General features: G+C 39.3%; 1 protein-coding gene across 3 annotated transcripts in view; it reads right to left on the reverse strand.

Moving 5' to 3' along the window:
• Positions 1-15999: 15999 nt before the first annotated feature.
• Positions 16000-19280, reverse strand: part of hhip (hedgehog interacting protein) — a 33494-nt gene continuing 30213 nt past the window's right edge. For all 3 annotated transcript variants that reach the window (XM_074664678.1, XM_074664687.1, XM_074664695.1), the window contains 2 exons: positions 18563-18711; positions 16000-18355 (listed from right to left, as the gene is read on the reverse strand). In XM_074664678.1, coding sequence (XP_074520779.1) covers positions 18159-18355; positions 18563-18711 — 346 coding nt within the window. In that variant the 3' untranslated portion in view covers positions 16000-18158. The remainder of the gene's footprint in view (positions 18356-18562; positions 18712-19280) is intronic.

Here is a 19280-nt window from a genome sequence, read left to right on the forward strand (position 1 = left end):
ACTCAGAAGAGAAGTGGTACTGCCAAGTTTACTGCAGGTAGTTAACTGAATGCTCATGGGAAACTGTATGCTGTATGAAGCCACAGATAAAGGTTTGGATGATATGATTTGACACAATCATCTTGATATCAGTGAAGGGATTTGTAAACCCTTGGTCAAGGAACTACTGAGGTTTGCTTTGTGATGCTGGATTTGTTTTATACTTGTCATTATGGCATCATCCATATGTTATCAATTCCAGCTCAAATGAGAAAAAAAAGACAGAAAAAAGACCAAAACCTCACATCAGTCTTAAACCCAAAGAGATAGAGCATGATTGCTATTTAACTTTTTTTGCACAGTTATGCTGTTTTCATTCTCTTCTTTTTTTCAGTCTAATCCTTTTCAACCCTTACAATTCCCCTGCCTGTGATAAATTAATGTACTGATGAGCTGTGAGTTATCTCTGATACAGCATTACCTTCACAGGTCTTGTTATTCGCAGCCAGGTGGAGGCCGGGGGGACAAAGACAGCGCACCTCTCCCCCTCTCTCCATCTGGCAACCAAACTGGCAGCGCAGGGAGAAACATGCGGCCTCTCCTGGAAGACAGACAGGGAAACACTGGCTGAGGATCGGTCAGAGAAATGGGCCACTGGATCACCACTGAGAGAGTGCACACATGGGTACATGTACAAATATTCACACAAATACACACACGTATACCTGTTTTTCTATGGTTGTGGAGTACCTAAAACCAAAAGGCACTTCTCAGCCCCCCTTCCCTGTTCATCACTAAAAACATACTTACCATTATCTTAACCTAATACCTAATGCACCCTTCTGATTAAGGGAGACAATTTCTCCTGAATGTTCTTGTATTTCCACAATGTCCCCATTATAAATAAATAAAAAAAGAATATAGGTCCTCACAAAGATAAATGAACAAGCACATCCACACACACACACACAGTTTCTTGAAAATTTCTATATTATAAACTTTGAATTTCTGACATCAAAGTGTGAAAACTGGGGACCAAGTTATCAGAGACATTCAGTTTCTGTAATCTACATATGTAGCACATGACATCTTGAATACAAATTGGTCCAACATCATAAATAATATCTGTCAGCCTGTAGGCTTTCTTCAAATGTTTTTTTGAAGGTTGACAATAACATTTTAATCTAACATTTAAACAAATAGTGACTCACTGGTGCAGGTGCGCCCATCTGCATTGAGTGTGTATCCAGGTTCACAGTAACAGCGATAGCTGCCGTGTGTATTCATGCAGCGCTGGGCACACGGCCTCTCCAGGAAACCACACTCATTCACATCTGGAGTCAATATGAAACATAACTCAAGCAGCAGATAGAAATCATTACGGTAAACGATGCGAGAGAACACGTGCAATGGTTGAGAAATTAGAACCATAAGACAGATAATGAATTTGTGAATTACGCTCTACCTTCATCACACTGTGGTCCTTTATATCCCTTGGAGCATGAACACTTCCCTGGTCCCACACATTTGCCATGAACACATGACTTCTTGCACATTGCTGTGGAGAATTATAGACCACATATATATTCACAACTATTATGTTACAGTTATACATCTTTTTACACTAATACAAGGTAACTTACAGTAAATTATCGAAAGTCAGCTAAACCTGTGTTAAATTTGATCAAAGAAGGAGAGCAGCATTCCAATATCCTTTTATTTTCATCTCCTTTTAAGGCTCCACCAACTCATCAGGAAAAATGTGCTTTTTGGCAGCTTCACCTCTTTACATTTTATATGACTGTTGCCTTCTTTAACCAGCCATTTGCTCACAGTATAAAATGCAAATCTTACCTTGTTTTGGAAAAGAAAATATTAGCCATACTTTTACTTTTTCTAAGAACCAGATACAAGAAACACTTAATATTGTAGTTTAAACATAGTGTGAATCCTGAAAAGTTGAATTGGAAATTGAATTCCACTTTAAGTGATTAAAATAATGGATGATGCCTAAAATTTGTGTTAGAACACTGTAAATAACATAAAATATTAACAAATAAGTTCAAGCTCCTCCAAAGTCTTACTAAATACAGTTTGAATTCATGTAATATAAACCACAAAAGCTTTAGTGCTGAACTGCTGAACTTTAAACTTTGGGTAACTGTGCACTTAGTGAATCTCAGAAAGACTTACGCTGACAAATGCCATTAATGTGTCTCCATCCCAGACAACAGAAAGTTGTCTGGCCATATCTGCAGAGTCCTGACATTGTGTGACTCCTGGAGTGCTTGACCACATCATTCACTGACCTGACCCAAGGCAAAAGATGAACAGAAAATGATAAGTATGGATTTCTTGCCATTACACGTGTAGCTATTCAGGGAAATAAATACATGTAGTTTCATAAAATTCAAGGACTAAAGGTTTGGAGTATACTTGTTTCTAGTACAAACATTGAACAAACTCAGACTTTAACAGAGGTACGTGTTACAAAGGAAAAAACTGATTGCCTTGACTTATTTACAAAACCATTAAGTGCTGTCAGTTAACTTTCATTTTCCATTGGTAAAGAAAGAAGCAAAGCATCACGGATAAAAATTCACATTGAACATAGAAACCCAGTAAAAAATATTTTAAATGCTCCAAAAACATAAAAATCCCTGGTTCTCTATTCCCCCGTCTCTTCTGTTAAAAACTTGTTTGCTCAATAGATCCAGACTTAAAACACACATGTTAACCGTGTTTGACACAACATATAAAGGTATTTTCAACTTTACATAATGCAATGCATTGCACTGTAGGGCTGTAAGATGTACATGAACATGCTTAAGTTTAACTTGGACATTTGGGCCTCTGTTGAGTTTTTTTTTTCTTTACTCTTTAATGCCAGTTGTCCATTTTCACAGCACATTTTTTTAACATGCCTTTATAACACACTAGTGTATACTTAATAATTCTCCTCAAAAATATTTCATTAGACTTAGAATAAGCTAAATTGACAAGTCAGGGTAAATGTTTTAAGATACTGTGCAAAAAAATAAGACCTGAATAAGGTTTTACAATTGAACTTGGCAGTGATAAGGCTAACATATTTGCTAGTGCAGAATAATAAAGTTACCTTTTTTTTTTATTTCAAGAACGATACCAAGTGAACTTTGATCTCTACATAATTACATTAGCACATGATTATCGGAGCTTGTCACATTAATGTGGCACATACAAGACATATAATCAGATATTTTTGATTGAATACAAGAAAATTACCAGTGCTTCAGTTTGAGTTTCTTGCAGTGTTAAGCTTCAACTTCTCTTGCACTGCGCAGCATTGCAATATTATAAAAGCTTAAACTGTTGTTCTTAAGCAGAGATGACACATACATTACTGAAAATGTATGTTTTTTTCCCACACATATGGAGGCTATAACAATACATAAATACATAAAAGTGTGTCAATGGGTATTTTGAGCACACTCTTCACTCCAGCTTTACACTGTAACTACTTACCAAACACCTTCCCCATTACTGTGGGTTTAGCGGAAAACCCTTGGATTCTAATTTTTTCCCTCATTAAAATCTGCTGTCATAAACAAAGGTCTAATAAACTATACAGCCTGTAAACCACTGACAAAGCTTCATTTGTACCCGCTGTTAAATCTCCTCACACCCACACTGCAATATGAGGCTATTAAAAATGATTAGACACAGGCCAAGTAGGTCCATTTTACATGCTCACACTGGAGTGGAGGAGCCCACCAACAGTCTGTATGAGTAAGATCCACACACCTTTTTTAAGATGTGGAGTAAATGAAGCATTCCTCTCAGAAAATAAAGTTTTCCCTATGGAGTTAGTCTTACCTGTCTTGATGATGAGCCACGGAGAAGGTAATGAAAAGCACCATCACAACAAAAACCCTCAGGCTGATTTTGATCATTTTCTTCTCCCAATGTTTCTGCAATATTCCCTCAATTTCATATTAACTGCTTCTTCTGGTGTGAAACCTGGGGCCTGCCAAAAGAGACAATTGTTTCTTGAGTATGTGTGAGTGTGTGTGTGTGCCTGTTTACACGCAATTTAAAGGTGTGTGAAAGAGCAGTGAAGTGCGTGACTGTTTGAAGAGTGTTAGAGGGAGGTCACATGGTGTAATTGCAGGGTGCAGAGAGTAAGGGGAGTGACAGCTCACCTGTGTGCAAACAAACAGAGGCAGGGATAAAAACAAAAGACAGAGGGGGCCATGAATGGAAGTAGAAGAATGGAAAACACTGCAACATTGTTCTAATGTTGACTAAACAACATCCTCTCAATATTTATAAATTTGGTTGTTCTGGGCTGTCAGTCTGGTGCTGCCGTGCCATAACATCCTGTTCAACACTCTTCAGTATGAACTAATAATAAAGGTTGAGTGTGGAAGGGAGCAGTGCTGCAAGCCATTGAAATAACATCTGCTGTATCAGCACATGAACTTTACAAAATCCTGTTTTGTTATTTGTTTTAAGTGCAGCTACTGTTTTTCTTGCAGGTTATTTCCCCCAGCCGAAAGCTTTAAACTCAAATTTTCAACAAAAGCAAATAGACATGTTACAAGTGATTATGGGATCTTCTACACAGATATCTTTCACTTTGATGAGAAACTGTAGTTTTTTTGTTTGTTTTTTTTTTGCTTTGAGTCAGTGTGCTTAGTTAGGCTATATGTATATACATTGTCTCGTTCCACTAAGTTTAAATTCAAGTTTCACAATTTTTTTATCAGTTCTGAAGATCTCAGTTAACTTTTTTACTAGCAGCTTAATTTTAACCCACAGAGCCACTGATTTCAATTGTTGATAAAAATGATAAATTAACCATCAACTGAGCTTTTCATCATGGTCAAATATTAACTTATTGCTTTCAACATAATTCAGATCTTCTTCGCTAAGTTCTGCAGCTGACACACCTTTAGAAATTAATGAAGCTAAGCCCAACCTTTTTAACTTGTAACAGGGTTTTAACAGGACAGGGTCAAACATCAAAGTATCCTTTGTGCTGTTTTGCCCACTGACTTAAAACTGATGCAATCAGTTGATATGATCTAGTGATCTATTTGTTTGTATGAGGTTTCAACAAATCAGGATTAAGCATTAGCACAGCAGGGTGAAAAATAGTAGCTAATTTTAGAGTCTTTCTATTTTTCAGACTTGACCTCTTCAGGTTTGGGTTGTTGCCTTCATTGAGTTTTATGTATATTCTTAACATCTGATTTGTTTTTGACATTAATCAGCTGTGAACATCGATCTTATTCTTCATTGTTACACCTTATGCTTTACAAGCCAGAAAAAAAAGACTCAATTTAATTTTGCAAAGGAATGTTAACATCGCAACCAATTTCTAATACCAGAGAGTAAAGTTGCGTTTCCACCAAGCAGTCCAGTTCATTTCAGAATGGTTTGGCACAGTTTGGCACAGTTAAGCCTGACCTGTTTGCGTATCCACAGCAAAACTATGCCCTCTTGTGGTAGGCGGCATGTAAGCCTGATGCCGAAAGCCGCAGCTGTTAAACAATAGCGTGATGCCATAGCAGTGCGACACAGTGTATCAAGCTGATTAATCTAATAAAGAAGTAAAACAAGACACAGTAAACAAAGAGCACAGATGGAAGACATTCAGCATTTCGTCCTCTCTGTGATTGGCATGTAGCTCTTTGATACAAATTGCGATCAAGCTTTGTTTCACAGAAGTCTGTGTGCTGCCAGGAGAAATGCAGCCGCTGTTGCGGGGTAAGTGATGATTCTTTTCACCAATCAACGGTCTGCAGTGTTGTAGCTCCGCCTTTCGAGAGCGGATCCGTTCAGTCTGGTACCCATATGAAAGTGCCCCCAAAATTGGGACTGCTCGTCGGTTATTTGGGGATCTGTCCCGGGATAAGTCAGTGGAAACGCCACAAAATATGCGCCGTACCAAGACAAACCGAACCGGTCTGCTTGATGGAAGCGCAGCTTTATTCATATTTGGCCATGGACTGAATCATTATTTTTACTTGGGGGGAATGGAGATTAGAAGTAATTCATTCTGCAACCATGACAAAAAGAAAAAAATAAATTGTATTCTGTATTAATTAATTGAAGTAAAGAAAGTGGTTTTAATTTGTGCAGTTTCATAACATCAGAGAAGTTTTTGTCTGCCTTTGGGGATAAATCAATTCTACAGAGCCAATGAAATGTTTGTATTTGACTGAGTTTTCTTTTACAAAATATATTATACAGCTTATTATTTAAAATAGACTATGATTTGCTGTATATAACTTGTGAAAACGGTGTCATATGTTTCTGCTGCCAATAAGTTATTAAAAAAGGGGGGGGGGGGGGGATAAAGGAAAGCTTATTTATAACAACTTAAAAGCAGACACAGATGAAGCCTAGATGTTTCTGAAAGCTGGGGCTGAGAGCTCAGGGTCGGAAATAACTGCTGGCAGCCTCAGAAGTAAAGCCTTTGAAGCCTTAACTATTACCAGCACTGATCAGAGTGTAATCAGTTGTATTAAGCTCAAAGGTGGAGTTCATGTCTGGATGCCTGGTGGTCCACTCACCATGTAAAATTACAAGTGTACACACACACACACACACACACAAATGTTGCCTTAACACTACATCTGTCTGCTGAATGAACATCAGCTGTTAAAAAAGTCTTTTATAAGTTGATGTCACTGTTAACCTCCCTACAGCAGCACTAAGGGGGCAGATGAAACTATTTATACCCAGGCCAACGTCATTCTGCTTTTAAGTCAGTTAACAGCAAACCAGACTTTTCTGTTCCCAATAGACACCTCACTTTTTCTGACCCCAAAACAACATGTGCCACATACTTGGCAGGTTCCTTCAATCCCATTCGGCTAATTGTGAGATTATTGTGGGTTGGTGGTCCAGGATGCCACCACTGTAGAGTCGGCCGTAAAGTAGGAGCCCTCAGCATTGACATACTTGTAGAGCAAAAAGGTAATTGCAGGGCTGGCTGATAGAAAAGGGCTGGTAAGAAAATTGCAAATTGCTACAAGTCAGAGTTTTGTCGATGCTCATTTTCAGCCATGTCTCTCTCTCTCTCTGTTCACACAACCCCAACCCAAACCCTTCATCTTGGATGGTTTTTATCAAATGTGTCACCACACATCAGCCACTGAGGTGGAAAGAAACCATAAAATGACTGTGCACGGTCTGCCTTGAATTAGTGCCAAACCTCACTCCGTATCACTCATAAACTATACAATCAAACTTAATCCTGCCTGCCAGGGAGGAATACGAATGAGGGAAACTGAGGAAAAAAGTAAAGTTGAGGCAACAGTAAAACAGGATGATAAATGTTCTTGGTGCTGGCGCAGTGTGTGGCAAGTGCAGGAGTTGATCATAGTGTTAGGCTGTGCCCCCACCTCCATCTGCCAGAATGGACTCTATGGGATCAAATCAAGATTTCAAGTGTGTGTCTGCTGATCTTCCTTTTCTTTGGACCACATAAGAAATGTAACACATTGGTGGTCTTTGATTCCTCAACTTGAAAAGGGCGGCCCCACAAAGGAATCAAAGAATTTGCCTAAAGCCTCTTCCCCCACACCCACCTGCTCAAAAAATATAACATATCCATCAAAACTGATGAGGTTGGATTGAATCCCACAATGTGAAAATAGGATTCCTGGAAACATGTTGGTGGTCAAAAACACAAGCTGTACAGATGGTCTTTCTGCTCTTGTTAAATTGTACTTTTTCTTAAAGTAGCTCTGACAAAGGATGAAAGGTACAGTGATGGCAGTCTCTGTATTGAAAATAATGACCCAACCTAAACTTCAGTCGACCTGTCGAGGAGCAGAGGTGGAGCTGAGTGAAGCCCTTTGCCTCTTTGTTTAGCGTGCTAATCAGGTAATCTGGCAGCATGGATAAGGCTGACAGGGATACTTTTCAACTTCTTCCACCTTAGGTCAGAATGATGCATTCCTGGCAAACCATGGTGCACTGCTGAGTATAAACCTTGTGTAAGGCAGGTGTTATTGAAAATATTATCTCACATCAGCCACACCCCTTATGCACTGTTATGCAAAACTATCTTCTTCCATATTTTCCAAATTATCAGCATTAAAAATGAAGCCCCATTTAGAAAGTACAGATAGTACAGAGTGTTGTTAAAGAGTGGAATTTCAACACAATTGTTTAAGAGGTCTTCTGAGCTTTTTGGGGCAGCCTCAAGTGGACCCTTGAGGAACTGCAGTGTAGAGCACTTGTGTCTCTTTAACACACACAGATTTTTTTCTATTTTACACACAGCAAGAAATATGTTGTACACTTGCTCTACACATTTTTTTTTTCTGTAACGGCATGTACGAGAACTCAATATTCTTTTTTATGCTGTCTTATAAATAGAATTGTGAACATGTAAAATCTATTTAAGAACATCTGGGTCTTCATATAAAACTTAACAGTGTAAATGTACTCAATGTTTGAGTGAATGTGACGCAGATTATGTCTGAGTTATGCATGAACGCTCATGCATGTGCTTTTGAATATATGTAAATCAAAAAAAGAAAAACTAACATTAATCAACCTCTGTATTTAGATCCTCGAAGAAATATGCGACCAATGTGATCTGGTTCTTAGTATTTGAAGGAAATTTTTCCCCTTGAGAAAAAAAACTTGGATGATTTTTTCAATAAAATAAATAAATAAATATTACAAAAAAAAAATCATTTTGTCATGGCAGGGTGTTTCATATCTGGTCTCAGGGCGTAAATAGATTTATGAGGTGTCCTTTAAAGAGTATCATCACAACAGAGCTACTTGAGTTTTTCTGTAAATCCTTTTACCGGGTGACAGCCAGGATGATGGACAGTCCGGGTTCAGAGTTTAGGGGGGGTTGGCAAAGGAGCCGCTCAGGTGGAAGGGGTTAAAGATCAAAGATCAGGGGGAAGGTCAGGACATTGGACACCTGCAAGCACCTGATTTTGGCAGTAGCCATTGATGTGGCATGAGGAAAATGACACTTTCTTTCTACAAGTTGGTGATATATATTGTGAATTTTGATATTTTCCTCATTTTAGTTTGGCAGTTCTTAAGATGAGCTAAATTACACGGTAGAGTTGACCCTGTCTGCAGCAGTTGTTTGTCTAGTGTCTGTGCCTCATTTCCAGATGGTTTCTCAACAAAGAGGCTGAGCAGGCCGGCATCCCCCCGGGTAAAACACTCACTTGACAAGTACACATTCATACTTAACAACAAAAAACAAACTTTCCCTTCAAGTAATGTTTGGTGTTTTATTCATTTTCATATCATTGCAAATTTAAGCTTTTAGTTTTACTGGTGTGACAAAACAAGTAGGCTAAAGGTGTTGGTTAAAGATGTTTCCTGTAATGTTACGACCCCATGACTGGCAGATGATGCAGGTATGACTAGATGGAGTGACTGGCAATAAAAACACAAGTGTATCTTCACATTTCAAGATTCAAAACACAGGAGTGAAGCCTGCTATTAGCGTTACATTTTATTGACAGGACTTCTATGAGGTAAACTCACAGCAATGTGATAGGTAATACAATGGTAATACATGTTTCCTGATGCCCTGACGGGTTTGTTTACATCAGGCATGTTTATCAACACATGAGTCAAAAAGGCATGTATTTTTGTTTATGATCCTTCCTCCCTCTCGTGCCTCCTTGCCTGTTTGTGTAACAACCTCTTGCTTTCACCACTTTGCCATGCTTGTTAGGGTATAGCTAAACTAGGAGTACACAGTGTACAGAGAGGCAGTGCAGCCATTCGACACAGAGCTTTGGAGAGATTAGGATGCACACAGTACACCACCAACACAGGCGGTCTCTGTACCAAAACAAGGATTAGGGCTTTGGCAATGAAAGTATGGTATAAGAGAAAAACACTTCACCATAAAAAGAAACCAAAGAAAATGTTACACCATGCACGTTTAACCTTATGTGGCACTGAAGAGTGAATGGGCAATATTTTCTCAGAAGGAGTGAACAATATTTCACTGAGAAGGAAAGGAATGCTTACTCTGTAATCCTTCGTTTTCAGAATGACACTGACTTGATATATTTGTAATTCATTTTGTAGAGTGCTTTCTGTCACTGTAGACTGAGTTATGGGGGAGCATTTATGTGATTATGTGTGGGTTTGACTGAGAGGCCATGCAGTGTTGCAGGATGTTGTAATACTGGAGCCATAAACTATATATATATATATATATATATATATATATATATATATATATATATATATATATATATATATATATATATATATATATATATATATATAAATAAATATATAAATAGTTTATATTTATAGCTTGTCCCTATCTTTCCTTCGGTGATTCTATGTTCTATCAAAGCATATTGCTGTAAAATCCTGTAAAACACAACTCACAACTTGGAGATATCTCTTAAGCTATTCTGGCAGAAACTTCCAAAGAAATATGGCAGAAGAATGGGGATGCAGGTGAACACACAAGCCAGCTCTTGCTCAATGCTAAATAAATAATTAGGGTCTTGTATTCAAAAAAGGTGTAAATAAGAGTGACTGTAAACAAACCTTTTACATTTTTTTAGATACAGTAGGGTGACATTACTTGAAGATGTGCATGCAGAGGTGTGTCTTACTCTTATAGCATGATTCTCTGCACTACTGTCTGTCTGTGTGCATTTCCTCTTAGTTGTGCAAGAACCCCAACCTCTTTGCTAGCAATATATGATAAACAGCCCTCATAGCTCAGCAGAGCAGGCCATGCCTATAAGGATAACCAGGCGGCAGGCATCTGGCAAAGTTCACTGACCTGGACACACAGATGCATCATCAGTGGTCGAAAAAAAAAACACATATTTGCAAGCACAAAAGACCAGCTGTATTTGAATCTGAATGCTCTTCAGAGACAGAAATGTCCCTTGTAGGTCAGAAAAGGTCTGGATAAAAGTCAGGGTGTAGGGAGGACAGGTTAGCACAGGTTGGTGATAGGATGTTTTTTATTTTTTGTCATTTTCTACACCTAACACTGGTGCTGTGCTGGATCCCTGTGATCATAAGCCATAGGCCATTTAGAATCAGTTTCTGACCTTTTTCGGCATTGCTTGGTTCACACACACACACACACACACACACACACACACACACACACACACACACACACACACACACACACACACACACTATTTGACCCCCGTGTTAGCTCTGGTGTTAGCAGTAAGGCTGCGGCGGATGTCCTTCTGTTGACTCTGGCTGATGTAAGCCTGAGATGAGCCCTGCAGATTAAGAGCAAAGACAAACAAAGGATCCTGCCAAGATGAGCCATAGTGTATACAGATTAATATAACAATACAGCCACACGAGCGCTGCCGTAAACCATTTGCATAACTCTTTTTAATGTGTCTTGGAAAATGTCTTTGCTTTGCGTTTAAGGGATACCCCCACGTGGAAACTTATACCTAGGTGGTCCGCTTCAACCAGCATCAGTTGTTTACCTTCTGAGGCTGTGGATCACAGAGAGTGGAAGCAGACAAAGAGGGATGTGTTGTCTTTGACAGCCACATGCAGATTCATTATAGATCTCACACATAGAAATGCGATAGACACAGAGGTTTACATGTGCTGTAAGGACCTGCTACTGCACACGTAGCAGACACATATTTCACTTGTACTTGAAAGTATTCCTGGCAATGTATTTTTTGCATTTTTTACTCCCATATTTAACTCTCAAAAAAACAGAATTATTTTCAGCAGGTGGTTTATTCTGCTGAAGTGGAGGGTAGACTACATCGAGAAGCTGGTGTGAGTGGATTAACTCACCTATTTAGTAACCATAAACAAAACAGGCAATAGAGTTTCTTTGCTAGGGCACATGCAATGAGGACGCAGATAGATGCAAAAAAATATTATCTCAAAAATTAGATAACATACCAAAACATGAGTCTGTGGGGCTTTTTCCTTCCCAAATTTACTTTCAATGCAGTATCTACAAAATAGATAAAAACTGCAGCCATAGAGGGCTGTATGCCCCTATTTTAACACTCCTCCAAATGCTGATGTACTCTGATCTATGCAGGTCTTCAAAGGCAGGGTCTTCACAAGGCTGGTGCCCCTTGAATGGGACAAAGCAATGGATGGCACAATAGCTCCCCCAAAGTGAAACTAAAACTATGAATGACTGGCAGCAGAACTGATCATTAAGCATGCCTCTTCAGCATTGTAGGTGGAGCATTGGTCAAAGTAGAGACCGATGTCTTCTTATACCCTCATCAACACTTGCTAGCGCTAATCATTCCTGATTTATGTGGAAGTGTTTGTTTTTTAGTAAGTCTTGATGCAAAAGATGGGTATTAATGCAAAGACGTGCAGTTTTTTTGAAAAATGCAGCCCCTTGTGCACGTTTCTAGACAAGCAGAGTGGAGATGCAATGGCAGGAGAAACACCGTAGAAACCTGCTGCAGACCATGCTGATCTGAGGGGTCTCTGATATTTATCAGCAAGTCAAATGTGTATTTTGGTTAGTTGGGCTTGATGTCAGCCCGTGGCTCCACAAACCAGACTGCTTCTGCATCTACCTTGGCTTCCCAATTATTCAGCTTCACCTTCTTGTGAAAAGCAAAGAAAGAGGAAAGTCATCCATATTCACATGAAGCCAATAATGAAATCCTGATGAGATGAAGGCTGAACTGCTCATTACATGTCTACTCACATAGAATGATGATATTACTAACAAAAAAAAAATAAGAACACACGAAAGAGCAAATTCATGTAATAAAAAGGAGCAGGGTTTGTAAATGGCATGAAGGTGTTCAGAAATTCACAAGCTACAAACGCATTCACTCAACCGATCCTTAGGAATCTTCTCCTTCATGTGCATATTTTTGTATAATGGCTTCATATGGCTGCTGCATTACGTGACATGACACTCCCTTCAATCTTAAACTACCGCCCCTCACTGCGGTCAGTCTTACCTGTCGCCCAACACTCAGCTCAGCTCTCAGCCCTCTGTGGGGGTTTAGCATGTGTTAACATGACAGATTGAGCCCCAGTAGGAACCTTAATTGCATCATTTCATGGATGCGAGTCAGTGCTGTGGTCGGGAAGAGTAAACAAGCTCTGAATCCAGGAGCAGAGCGAGGAACGGTGAAAGGAGGGAGTGATGGAATGATGAGTCCATGAGGAGATGAACAGAGAGGAGCACAAAGATGAATGTGAGTAGAAAGAGGAAGTGCTTTAGGATGGGAAACTTGTGTAAGTGACTGAGGTATTATGATGTAGTTGAAGAAGGGGGATACATGAGATAGACAGGGTGTGAAAGTTGAAAAAAAAAATCCCCTAGCTCACAATAAGAATTGAAAAAGCTAAAGCTTTGCTTAAAACCACCCAAAAGTCCTCAAAGGTGGTCGCGGACTGAGGTTTGTTTTGTTATGTGATAAGCTGACAGTGAAGTGAGGCATAAGGAAAGGGTAGCAGCAGCAAGCCGGTTGGAAAGTGTGTCTTCATTAGTAAGTGATAGGGGCAAGGGAATAAGAGGTTTCAGCAACCTTGGTTGTGCGTTTCAGCAGTAGTGCTCTCTGAGTCAGTCCGTGTAAACACATGAGGTCACAGAACACACTAAGCAATTAGGGGTGTGACAAAACCAGATATACAACCGAGGGATTGACATGCACGCAGATGCAGAAAATGCACGTAGAGACTCGCTGGAACAACCACCAAAAATGTTTACAAAGTCCAGATTCAATATTCTCACATAAATCAATATGTTGGATCCTGGAGAAGCCACAATTTATGCTCCAAATCACAAGAGACTGGTGCCAATACAGACAAACACAGATGTTTAAGTACAACATTAATCAACGTTTTCTCCCGCTAGGATCCCTCCCCGACAAGACATCATGACTTCATGTGTTAACACATGACATCAAACTCAGCCACAGTGCAATGTGCTCAGTGATTTCTACCATTTAGTCTGAAAGTGTAATGTGTCGTTAGATCACAGTGGAAACAGTAAATCATGGTGGGAGGGTCAAAGGATATTTGAAGGGATGTCACAATCACAGCGAAACATTTACAGAAAGTATCAAGATTGGACGTGTGTGGTATCAGAAAGATGTTGTCATTTGGGTCATCAGTCAGGATAAAGAATAGTTATGTTTTCATAAAAGATGACCACAAAGGAAATTAAGAAAATGAATTTATCATACTCAAAAAACATTAATCGAACAGGTGGTACTGTTTTAGTGCTTCTCAAGTAACGAGCAAATGTAAAGATATTTATCCAGATGAGTGTGAGGTTAAATTTCTTTGTATAGTTAATTTGACATTAACCCATTTGTTACCGTAAGACGGTAGGTAATGCTAGCATTTAACCAGTTCTTAACTCACATTTAATTTGCAAACATTTGCATCAGCTGTTTAGTGCTTAGCCAGTATTTTTGCTCCTTGCAAACATTTTGTAGCTACCTTCTGTTCTGACTGATAGATATTTGCTAAAATATGTGCCTACAAACTAAATACAACATCACAGGTAAATATTTTCTGATCCTTTTTTGTAAACTTGTTAACTACCTTCGAGGCTTTTTTGCTGGTTTCTCATCTTCATTAAGATTACCATGTGTGGAACTACATTTGAATATGGTTAAAAAAAATTGCATTTATATTCTGTCACTTTGCCTCTGGGTTGTTCAGCTTTAGTAAAAATATTTGAGTGCTGTCCAGTCTAAAAATTTGAGAGGTACTGACCAAGATGCATAGAACCTGTAAAACTGTCCTTTTACAAAGTATCACTCATGAGGAAATTAGTTGTTTGCTGTCATTTGTACGATGAGAATAAGAATGATATCTCCTTTTTTAATTGTGTGCCTATTGTTTTCACTGTTTCCCTGTCTCCTCCTGTTACCCTTATAAGTATTGCTTGTACTGACTCTTTGGCTCATGTATACAATATTATAGCATGCACACCCAGCCATCTCAGTCCTACAAATATTTGGTATACAGACTCCTCATGTTTATTCTAAGTACTAGGTTACACTGTTTGGGAGAGACAGCCAGACAAGGGCCCTTTGGGAAGGAAAAAGAGAACTATTCCAAATGAGAAGTAATGATTCATGCCACAGATAGCGTATAAACTCAAATATACGTAGGACCTTGCGCCACTATTGGAGGGTTGCACTTTATACAATTTTGATTGGATCTGAGCAGTGCATAGACAACTAAGTATTGCGTTACCCTTAATATGGCAGTGTGTGTGCTTGTGTGTATGTGTTAGTGAGAGCAGAGTGAGGTGGGTGGTCTCCACTCACTATCATTATACAACACAAAGCCTCATTGGTATTTTGAGAAGGAAATTAATATTGCCATCAGCAGCGGCTCTTGCGTGTGTGACTCCATGCATGAATGTGTTTGTGTACTTCCGAAAAAACTGGGAGGCAGAATTTCCACTTCAAATGAGGAATTTCCAGGCTTGACTTTGAGCGATGCCATGACGCTGCATGACGACAGAGCAGCCATCAGAGCTCTCTCCTCAGTGTCAGCTCTGAAGCAGCTTTTCCATTCAAGCAGGGAAAACCCTAGGCTTGGAGCCATGTTGGCCCCGTTTCACTCCAACATTTTCTTAGCATCCTGTACTTTGCTGTTTTTACCTGGTGGACAAACCATCAGTGGAAATGATGCAAATGATTTACCAGAAATGAGACAGTTTCCAGCATGGTGCCATGACCTGGTCTTTTACAATAAATTTACATCCTACATAGATTATAAACCCTTGATGGATTATACTCATGTGCCTTGCTTTTCTTGACAGCTCACACAAAATGTGTTCAACTGACAATATGAGCTTCTGAAACAACATAAAATCACATGAAATAATCTTTAAGAAGATATAAAAACAGTAGTTAGAACACCTTTACCTTTGCAATACTTTACAGACTAGCAAAAACAAATAGAGACAAATATTTCAGACATGCTATAAATTTTAATAGACATATTGATATTTCTGTAGAGAAACAAAGTTATCCCTAGTTTTATTTACAATAAAGGAATAAAAAAAAAATGTCGCATACAGTACAACGGTAAAAACAACATAGAGAACTTAAATAATTATTTTATTTGTGTAACTACTTAAATAATGAAAATGGTTATTCTATTCACACCACTCCGTCTCAGCAGCTACAATGCAACTTTCACATTAAGTGCTAAAAAAAATCATAATTTTCCATTTTACAGCATGAATTCCATTTTGACCAGGTAGAGTTGATGTCTTTCAGCAAACACGAGCAAGGCTACAGAGGAAGAAGACGTACACTGTTGTTGACATTAAACTTCAATTAACCATGATGAATGGAAACTGGACTTTCAGAACGGGACAGAGCAGAACTGTAAATGTTTGTCTTCCAGACTTTTAAGCACAATGTTTCATGGTTCTATCACGACTCATTCAGGGAACTTAAATGGCAAAAGATCAAATGTGCTGTGTGAGAGCTGCATCTGCTTGAACTTCAGTCTGTGGTCTGTAAAAGATAACACATTATTTGAGCTGCAGGTGAGCCCAGCCTTTTTTATTACCGTTTTCTGACAGTGTAAGAGTAGCATACTCATTGGAGTGTATTGCCTGAACATATTTCCATTAACCTGAAGCTGAATCCTTAATCTGTTTGTAGATAAGATCCTTTGAATGTACTTCCACAGCATCTTGGTGCGACAGGATCTTTGATCATCTCATAACACAGACACACTTCTGACAGTGGTAAGGAAACCACATGTCAGGCAAAGGATCGAGATGGTCTGCTGAGATTTACTAAATGCAGGCACAGACATGCATTACTTTACACACTTAGTGTCTTTTTCTCAATGGAGGAAAAATCGGTTTAAGTACAAGAAAACATGAACTGACAAGCTTAGTGTAAAACTGCTTTCTATAAACACCATTCTCTCCCATATATTATTACGCTTAAAAAAATAAACCCTCCTCTATGATAACAATAGTAATGCTATAGATTTTTTTTTGCAATGCTAAGTAGTACTTAGATAAGCTCTATTGGAAATATACATCACCCCACTCTCTTCCCTTTGTAGTTTTGAGATCAGTTTCAGTGTGAAGCAATGACAGGAGTTTGTCGTGCCTGTGATAGAGTAATGCTGCATATGTACGTATGTGAACTACTCTCACTGGACTTTGAATGACAAATTCATTTTGAAAAATGAAGTTAATGAAATGAAACATGTATACAGTGCATGGAAGCCAATACCTCTGTTCATATTGAGACTGGCTTTGACAAACTCAGTCATTCCTGTTTGTGTGGTTCTGGTCCTTCGTTGTAGATCTGTTCTATACATTGATAGCAAGTGAGTTTTACAAAGCCGAGTATACAGACTGTATGCTGTTGAAGTATTTCATGACAATGTGCCTAAAAACTAAATACAACATCACAGGTGAGACAACATGGTTCATCACTTCTGCCTCAGTGCCTAAAGAATAGTTAAGCACAAAGCACGTCTGCACGATCAACCACTCTCATTGACTCCTCAGTTTTTAAAAACCCAAGGCAGAGCTGTGGAGTGTTCATTCAAGTCTGTGTAGGCAGACTTTTCTTTTGCTGCGGTTTGCTGGGACCAGGAGCACAAACTAGACCTTCTGCCAAACCACTCCTTAAACTCTGAATCACTGAAGAACCCCTGAACAATCAACTCTTTCTGTTAGAGAGCCTCAAACTCCATTTTTCTAGGGTGTCAGAGGGGTCTTGAGTAAGGCAACAGACAGCCACTGAAAGATCCAAAGTCTTGTGATCAAATGGTTTTGTTCATGTGAAGTTCTTGTTCCTGTGGAGTAACCCGTGTATGAGCATTTTGTGAACAACAGAGGAAGTGAGGCGAACTTCCAGAACTTGGCCATGCTTGTCAATCATGTCCCTGGTGTCTGTGGGTCTCTTTGAAAAGTGAACACGGCTTGGATGCCAGGCCTGGTGCTCGGGAGCAAATAGCTTATAGGCAGAAGAGGAAGAGTTCGGTGACAAGGATGATGTGCTGTCAGACATGGATCCTTTGTGTGTGTCTGAGTGTGTTTGTATGCCTATGTGTGTATGAGAGAGATTAAGAAGCCTTATTAAGGACACCTCATTAAAGTCTGCTGGTGGTGGTAGGTAGGTAGATTTGTGTCAACTTGAGGATGACGGTGGGGAGCAGCTCCCCTCTGCGCACCCCTATACGATATAGCTGGTAAGGTCCAGGAGGTACGAGGTCATGTCAATGATGTGGTCCAGTATGCCGTCTTTCTCCTGGTCATTGGGCATCCCTCTCTCACTCTTCTCACACTGGGTTCCAGAGTAGCCGCTCTTACAAAGGCACTTGTTGGGCTCCATACACACTCCTCCATTGCGGCAGACTGGCTCACATTTAGCTAAAGCCATTGAGAGAAGAAAAAAAAACATGTATTAAATGTAAACATTGAAAACAGGAGAAAGAAGTCTACGAGATGTCAAATGATGTTGGAAAAATGATGCAAGTGCATGCATTTAACCTGAGTGAAACATCTGGAAAGAAAGACCACATGAGTGTTTGCTCAGATGGCACTTCTCTGTAAGGCAGCAGTAGGAGAGTCACTCACCAACTCTGCACAGGGGTCCCTCCCAGCCAGGGCTGCAGCAGCACTTGCCAGTAGGCGTACAGTGTCCATTCTTACAGTGTCTGGAACAAGCTGTCATCAGCAGCTCTGGAGGCTCCACCTGACGCTGGCACTCTTTCGGGTCATGAGGCCTGCAACAGTTGTTAGAAGAGAGGAAGTCGATATCGAATGTCATTCTAACAAAAACACAGGAAGCAGAGCTATGCTATGATCTAATAAATCTGTTTAAGAATGCTAAATCTAACATGTTGCCATCACACATCCAATACCACGGATCAGGCCTTGCTGAGAAAGATCTCTGTGAAGCTGATTATTTTTGTAAACTTAAGACTAACTAAACTAACCACTTTACAAGACTGAAGAGCAATTTCTCTCTTTGGGATTCTGATCAGCCCTCGCAGATGTTGCCATGTTTATACATTTTGCACTGTTGGCTACTTTTTAATCCAAAGGATAAAAACAAAAAGTGTCTTTTTGCTTGTAAAAGAAACATGCTGATGTGTAAACAGAACAACACAACGGTTATGGCTTAACTGGGGCTTTCATTATTAATCAAATCAATAAATTGGCTGTCTTTAATAAAGCATAACTAGGCTCTGAGTCCCAAACATGCTTTTATTTATTTATCTAAAGAAAGCAAAGTGTTGTGTGGCTAATCAGCTGGGTATTTGTTCTGGTAGCTGCTTTGCCAAGTGGACAA

The sequence above is a fragment of the Halichoeres trimaculatus genome, unplaced genomic scaffold (genome assembly GCF_033239565.1).
Source record: "Halichoeres trimaculatus isolate MK-OKI-2021-1 unplaced genomic scaffold, fHalTri1.1 fHalTri1_scaffold_2, whole genome shotgun sequence".
Taxonomy (NCBI): domain Eukaryota; kingdom Metazoa; phylum Chordata; class Actinopteri; order Labriformes; family Labridae; genus Halichoeres; species Halichoeres trimaculatus.